The following is a 7,723-nucleotide window of genomic DNA, read 5'->3' on the forward strand; positions in this document are numbered from 1 at the left end:
TGGGTCTGCAGATCTCCTCCTGACACCATTCTGGAAAGAGAGTTCTCCACTGGCTCTAATCTAGCATCCAGAATAGAAAAGAAAATTTTATTTAAAAAGGAATAGTGAGATGAAACACTGACAACAAGAACTCTGGGTTGCTTGTAGTATAGATCTTGAAGATGGAGAAATGGAGAAATACTCCATCTTGCTCCTGTTTGCCAAAATGTGAAAAAACAAATGCAGATGTGCTTCATTTCCAAGAAAGGAGACAATAATACTGAGACAGGCTGGGACCTGGGACCTAGGACCCTTTCTGCAGTGCTTGCACCTGGACAAATGTCTCCTCCAGCAACAAAATACAAAGAAACTATAAGGGACTAGAAATAACTGTGTGCATGTGCAGTTGGGGCAGATTATGGACAACAAGATACAAAGAGGCCAAAAGCACAACTGCCACTTCTGAAGAGCCGGGAGCAAAAGCAGGGTCCTACGTATGCCCCCTGCACACAACACCACCAAAGGGGTGGGCAGACCACCTAAGCCACCCCTCCAGCCTGACCCCTGGACCCACCCCTACCTCACCCCATGTAAGGAACCAGCTCACCTCCTCTGAGTGAGCTAGTGAATAAGGGAAACTGTTGCTAGTTCTCACTTTCCCCTGCTGCAGCAGGGGCCCCAATAAAGCCTTGCCTGAATTTCTTGTCTGGCCTCTGATCAATTTCTTTTGATTAAGGAGGCCAGGAACCTTGGTTGGTAACACTACCACCAAAATCTATTTGTGTCCAGCCTGCACTTTACAAAGTCTAAGCATGTGTTTATTTCCCTAGGCTTATTTTAATAAGATAGTATCCTTAATAGGAGTATTTTTGTTCACACCATACCTCAATAGTTCCTTTCAATATGGCAAACCTCTTAGATTATAAAACGTCACTAACTCAATTGAATTCCCAAATCCTTAGGCAGTGTAAGTCAGACTCTAGTCTTCCATTTTACAATTGTGAAATGGAGACACAAAAGAGCCAGCTCTTCTTACATAACTTGGCTCCCTCAGTAGGGCCACTGGAGGTGAGCAGGGCCAATAATGCTGAAAGGAATGCAGGGCCCCAGTTCCTTCAGGGACCCTGTTTGCTCTTTGTCTGTGGAAGTACAGCCCTTTGCCTGGGCTGCCATTGGCTGCTCCTCCCAGCCTGGAATTATAAAGCCGTATCTCAGAGGCTCTCAAGGCCTGTGGTTCTGTCCTGCCTTCTGTAACTCTTTGGTGCTGGGGCCAAATCCAGAGATGGGTAAGTGCCTCCTGCTGCTGCCGCTGGTGGTCCTGTCCTCACTGCTGAGATTCCTGCAAGGTGAGCCCTCTGGGGAGCATGTAGGAGGGCAATGGGGACTGAGGAGAACCTGGGTGAGTGGCAGGTTATGTTTCCAGGCACTGCCTCTCTCTTTGACTCTTTGTCTGCCTGCCTTGACATTAGAATGTCCAACAGATAAGACGACCATATACATTTTACAATTTAATCTGGGGCATTCTGCTTTCGTAGGAATACATTTCAATATCTTTTTGCTTGAAAGTCTGTTTTTCATAACTTCAACTGGTTAAACATTTTTGAAAGCTGAAATACTTGGGTACTCCATTTGTTGACTACTTTAAGATTTCAGACTGTTGGGGTTATACTGTAGAAACAGGATGGACCCTCACCCAAACTTGGATCAGATGTCAAGACTGATGATGTCACATATGCACCAGGAGAGTATGAAAATGTTTATTACTTACCTAATGAGGCTTTCTCGGGAGAGCAGGGCTTACTGCCAGGTGTCTTAAGATGGCTTGAGGGAACAGAGAAAGGAGACTCAAATTTCTATGGTGGTGAGGGGGACAGACAGGGCAAGGGTTCCTGCATTCAGGTAGGGGCTTGTGTGGTTTGAAACTCCCACCAGTGGTAAAGGAGGGAGCTCCTGAGGCCCAGATGTGGGGCACAGGGGAGAGACTTCAAGGCTGCCAGCTGTGAAACATAAAAAAATGGAGTCAAAATCTACTACCTGACCAAAATGCAACTGATATTTGCAGGACCTTTTACAAAATGTTCATTACTGTTGTAGCACACTTAGATTGAATCACAATGTAGTTCCTTAGAAGCTAAACCATTTTCAGATCTGCTTGATGACAAGGAGCAGGGAGAAATTTTGCTAAAGACTATTTTTTATTCCACATCACAAAATTTTACAGTTCAGTTATTTTATCTGTGGGTGTGTATGTGCACATACATATATAATATATAAAATATATTTTTTCATATATATAATTCATAAAATAACATATTCTATATGTTATATATATTATATATTTTAACGTTATAATATATAACATTAAAATATATAAAGTATTTACATATATATTTATTTATATTCATATACTATCTGGTTTGGACACAGTTAGGACACACTTCAGAATTATGTGTGAATCAAAACCAACTATCAGGGCATTTTTTGCTCTCTGGGCCTCAATTAAGTAAAAACTTTTTTTTTTTTTTTTGCTGCAATATTATATTCTACCAGCATTTGTATTTATTCTTTCACAGTAAAAAGAAATGATTTTATGTTCTATGTGGACTTTTAAATTAAATTTATTATAGCATTCACAAAAAGTCAGGTATTTCACCTTCTACAGAATATACTTTCATAGCTTTTATTTGATTCCATGATTGATTGAAAACTGGAATGATCATTGGCATTAACAGGCATCATTTGTTTCCAATGTCCTTCTTCAGCAAACGGAATCAGTCTGTTAATAGTCAATGTTTTGTTTGTTTTGTAAAAGCACAAGAAGACTCAGAATAAAAAATATAAAAAATTAATTTAGAAGAACACACATTTGATCTAAATGAAAATCCATCATCCTGGCTTGTGCTTCCCTCTGAAGCTGATAGGAGTAAAAATCATTTGTCTGGAAGGTGATCCCAGGAAATACCAGGACGGGCGTGGGGAAGTAAGACAGAATATGCAATGAAGTTAATAAGCTGGACACCATGGTGGGCAAATGGAATCCATCCTGCTGGAAATTCTGGAGGACAGTGTAGAGGATCCAACTCATGGGTGAGAAAGTTGGAGTAGTCACCCACCGATTCCCCATCTGTTCTTGGGAGAGGGACGCTCCCAGAGGCATCTGCTCTCCACTGTTCCAGCTGCCCTGTATGCACAGCGAGTGTGTCCTACAGCCCCCCGTCAGAGTCACAAGTGTTGCAGTCACAAGCATGTGGAGGTGAAGGCTGAGGGCTACAGGGAGAACAATGGGAATTACACCTGCTTCAGTCAGTGATACGTGAGGCCTCTGTTGCAGCTGCACAAGTGAAATCATCCTAGGGCACAGCCTTCTTCAAATAACTACTAACTTTCAAAAGAGCCACTGAAATTCTTAAGCAGATTTGTATCTTTAGGAGGTTTTCATGGGATCAGGGACAGCACAGGCCCAGGGGCAATGGTAAATATTGACAGACAGGCTGTTCAAGTTATACAGTCATCATTAAGTTTAGAGGAAGAGGAATTGAGTGCTCAGTTTTCTACTGAGTGTGCATTTTTCAAAGTTCATTCCAGGCGAAAAGCTTTACTGCAAGATAAAAATGTGTGAGTAAATAAAAAAATGTATAGTTTCAGATTTAAACTACACAAAAAATGATGAGGTCATGGCAAGCACATTGAAATGACCTTCTATTTGTTCTGCTGTAGCTTTCCCAGCCCCTGTTTCCCACATAAATATTTCATTTATACTTGACCTTTAATTTCTCACATTTTGCACGGATTCGGTTGACTTGTGGCTTCCTTCCAGTTTCCACCCTCTTTCCTAGCCCTCTGTTACTTTCTCTTTCTTTAAAATCTATTGTCTGCACACCTGCAGTGAATAGAAAAACATAGTGAAACTGCAAAACATAGATCAGTTAATGTCATTCTCTATTGAAAAACCTCTGATGGCTTCCTCCAACTTTGAATAAAATCCCAGTTCTTACAATGGCCTAAACTGTCCTGTCCAAATAAGATATAAGCTGAGCTACAGATGTTATTCTAAATCTTCTAGTAGGCATATTAAAAAAATAAGAAATGTGTAAAATTAACTTTAATAGTACACTTTATTTAACCCAATACATCTAAAATATTACTTCAGCATGTAATCAACATCAAAGTTACTGATGAGCAATTAAAATTTTTTTGTGTGCTAAGTGTTTGAAATTGACCTACAGCCCATCTGTTTGGACTACTCGCATTTCACAGGCTCAACAGCCATGTAAGTCCTGTGGATACCATGTACAACAGTGCGGGTCTAAGCAGATACGTGCTGTGCTTATGGTCTGGTCTCTACCGACCTCTTCAGTCCCATTTTATAATATTCTCACCCTTTTCCACTTTACCTGTGCTGTTCTGTTTGTTTCTCAAACTGGCCAAGCTAATTCCGTCTCAGAACCCTTCTGTGCACTTGCCTGTGGATCTTCCTGGAACCAGTTTCCCAACTTCTCCCAGCTGTTTAAGTAGTCAGCTTTAAAAAAAACATCATTCAGGTTTGAGCTTAAATCACACTTGAGAAAGCTTTTCTGCCTCCCCAAGGTCTCCCCACGCTGTCTCCTCCATGTTTCCTCCATCTCATCATCTTCACAAGTCACCAGGACCTGAAATAACCTTTCTTATTTTTCATTGTCAGTCATTTTCCCCATTTATTTGTTTATTGTTTAAATAAGTGGAATGCATGTTTCAGTGCTCCTTCAGCACTCAATTCCCAACACATGGAATAGGGCCTCCCACATGTCAGGTGCTCACTGTTTGGTGAATAACGCAGGGAGCGCAGGGACCACTGGGTGCTCATCCCAAGAAGGAGGCTCCAGGGCAAGTGTTTGTCCGGAAGCTCCCTCCCTCCCTCTCTTCCTCCCTCCCTTCCTTCCTGCCCTCCTCAATCTCCCCCTGGCTTGCCTCACTCTCTTACTTCCAATCTTCTCTTTTACTTCCCATCCTCCTCCTCCCACCCGTCCTTTCTCTCCCCTACCTGTCCCCTTCAGCTCTCCTTTTAGGCTGAGTCCTGGTGTTCTCCTCGGACCCCGACTCCTCAGATGAAAGGGAGAGTGGAGGGTGGGGCTCTGTGTGAAGGAGGGTGAGGGGAGGCTTTGTGAAGCTGCAGCCAGGGCGGAGCAGGGGTGGGCAGTGCCGACTCCTTCGCAACTCCAACCATCACCTGTTCTGCTCCTGCAGATGCCATTCACATGGAACATTTTCAATGGTGCCCCTTGGTGTTGGGGTGATAATCAGTTGGCAAGTGGGGTCAATGGAGCTGCAGTGAAGGGCTCGACCTCATTCCTCCAGCAGCACAGCCCATCCCTGGGAGGACAGGCAGAGCCCTCTGTGCTCAGGTGCAGACCTTGTGCCTAGAGGCGCGCACGCCTCCTCCCAGGTGCAAGCCAAGCACGGAGAAATGACCTGCTTTCAGCACATTCCTCAGGCACTGGGAGCTGGTCAGTGTCCAGGCGAACCTGGGTCACAGGTGTGCTCCCTCCTGAGCAGCCGGGATGCTGGGACGTAAGAGCCTTATTATGCTGCTTTGACTTTCCAGCTCTAGAATGTTTCCAGTGTCACCGAGTCAATGCCAGCGGGGTTTGCGAGAACAGGGAAAGCTTCTGCCACACTCAAGGCAGCCAGCAGTGCTTCCTGAGGAAGGTCTACGAAGGTAGGTGGGGCCTGAGAAGTCTCCTGGGTGACCTTTGCCAGAGGTTAGGGGCTGGCAGTGGGTGTTCAGGGTGGGGGGATAGTATGAACCCTCCATGGGACACCATGAGAGCCTGGGTCCCAAGAACAAGGCCGGGTGCCTGTAGGACTCAGGGCAGTGACCCCTCAGGAACCCTGGGAGTAGGAACTGCATAGAAAAGGGGTTGGTTTTCTTTTCTTAACCTAGTGAAACATTTTCATCTCGTTGTGGTACTGGACTGCCACTCACTATTGATTGGGATGGTGACCTGTAAGCAAAGTAGGGAGTTTAGCTCCTGAGGGTAACTGGAACTGGGCTGCTGAAATTCCTCTGAGTGGGGCCTGACTGTGATGGGGTTTGGGGAACTAGGGACATAGACTGGGGGAGAAATGGTCAGGGTGGAGAGGGCAATTTCCATTCATCCTCTCTGCCCTCTCGTGTGTGGAGGGAATGGATTGAGCTCTAATATACAGAGCTTGCAGAGCTGTTTTAGGAGAGCCCATTAGGGGGCCTACCTCCAGCATCTCATTCCCAGGTGGCAGACATTCACCCTACCAGGAGCATGAGTCCTCCATGGGATGTGCTATTTTCTTCTCATTCTTGATTAGTTGGTTGATGCATTGACCCTGTGATTTCGTTCAGGAATATTTACTGAGCTGCATACCAGGATATGCTGGGTCCCATACCCATGGGCCTGCAGCCTGGGTTCTGGGACCTCACTTGCCCTCTTCTCTGTCTCTTTCCAGGTGACACCATTTCCTATGGATACCAGGGTTGTAGCAGCCTATGTGTTCCTATGAAGCTCTTTAAATTCAGTGTTACTGTGGAATTTAGATGCTGCCATGACTCACCTCTCTGCAACAAGTTCTAAAGACAGGGCCCAGCTTTCGCCCTGATGTGGTGGATGAAGCTAAGTTAGGATCCCTTTCAACCACCACAGTCTCCAAGATTCTGTGATCTGAATATGGGTCCCCTATGAGAAGCAGCCTCAGACTCGTTCTGTTTTCAGGCCCCCTTTCCTTTCCTTCATTGCGAGATGCCCCAGGGATAATTTTTGAAACCAAATTGGGGTGAAGATTGATGGGCATAGCTAGGTCCAAGGCTACCTTCTCCCTTTTCAGGCTCTAAATCATCAGTCACATTGATTGCTGCTTAAAAAGGCAGCGTCTGTGGAAGGCTGCATTTGTGATTCTTCATGTTCTGGGGGCAGGAACTGAAGGAGGAGGGAGAGTCTTTGAAAGCTGAAAACAGTAGAAGTGTGAGGGGAGTCCATAAATGATGGGTTAGTTGAGTGGGCTAGGTGTTGTAACACAAATCTCTTAAGTGGCTTAAATAAAAAATTAAAAAAAATGGAGTCACTTATGTCAAAGTGATTTAAGATGGAGTTGGGAGGCTATTAAGGAAGTGGAACTTACACACGTCCATCCCTAAACCCAACATAAACTTTGGACCCATCCATCCTGAGACCACCTGGAACTTGCCTTCTTTACTCCTTAGAGACCACAGCTTAGCAACCAATGTGCTGCCAGCAAGTGAGTGAAAGTCTGCCGGCACCAATCGTAGTTCTGTAAAGATAACTTTCGTTACTTCTCTGGAATATCTTTTTTTGCCTTTAGAAGCCCCCGCTATTTTCTGTTCCCCCCGGAGCACATTTGAGTTGCCATTCGAATCGGTGCCTCCCAAAATGCAATTCTTGGAACTCTAAATAAACTCTTTTTCTTATTTGCAGCCTTCTGCGTTTTTTGGTTATCACCTGATAATGGTCTCCGTATCACCATAGCTTGTTTTTGCTATGAAAACATGCCACAGGCTGGGTGGGAGGGTGCGTTTAGACACATCTCCTCAAGGGTGCAAACCATGTGGACGTTAGAAGACTTTCATCTGGTGTGGGTTGACTGGATCAGTGGTGGACACTTGACCCAAGTTGAGCCAATAAAATTCTCTTTCCTGGCAAATTTGTTATTGGATTTTAGAATCGAATTCTTTGAATGTGATTAGAACTGTAATATGAAACTCAGCTGCTATGGGGTG

At 44.6% G+C, this 7,723-nt stretch overlaps 1 protein-coding gene across 1 annotated transcript; it reads left to right on the plus strand.

The window, feature by feature from the left end:
• Positions 1-1,195: 1,195 nt before the first annotated feature.
• Positions 1,196-7,381, plus strand: LOC115841487 (protein PIP-1-like). The gene is made up of 3 exons (XM_030835446.2): positions 1,196-1,325; positions 5,561-5,674; positions 6,439-7,381. The coding sequence occupies exons 1-3, from the start codon at positions 1,262-1,264 to the stop codon at positions 6,561-6,563; spliced, it is 303 nt and encodes a 100-aa protein (XP_030691306.1). The 5' UTR covers positions 1,196-1,261; the 3' UTR covers positions 6,564-7,381.
• Positions 7,382-7,723: the final 342 nt, after the last annotated feature.

This window comes from Globicephala melas, chromosome 8 (assembly GCF_963455315.2).
Source record: "Globicephala melas chromosome 8, mGloMel1.2, whole genome shotgun sequence".
NCBI lineage: Eukaryota > Metazoa > Chordata > Mammalia > Artiodactyla > Delphinidae > Globicephala > Globicephala melas.

Bases quoted from the DNA above. Each gene is read 5' to 3' on its own strand.
- LOC115841487 (XM_030835446.2), top strand. From the start codon at position 1,262: ATGGGTAAGTGCCTCCTGCTGCTGCCGCTGGTGGTCCTGTCCTCACTG. The intron at 1,326-5,560 runs GTGAGCCCTCTG...TTGACTTTCCAG, and splicing joins ACTGCTGAGATTCCTGCAAG to CTCTAGAATGTTTCCAGTGT. The intron at 5,675-6,438 runs GTAGGTGGGGCC...GTCTCTTTCCAG, and splicing joins CCTGAGGAAGGTCTACGAAG to GTGACACCATTTCCTATGGA.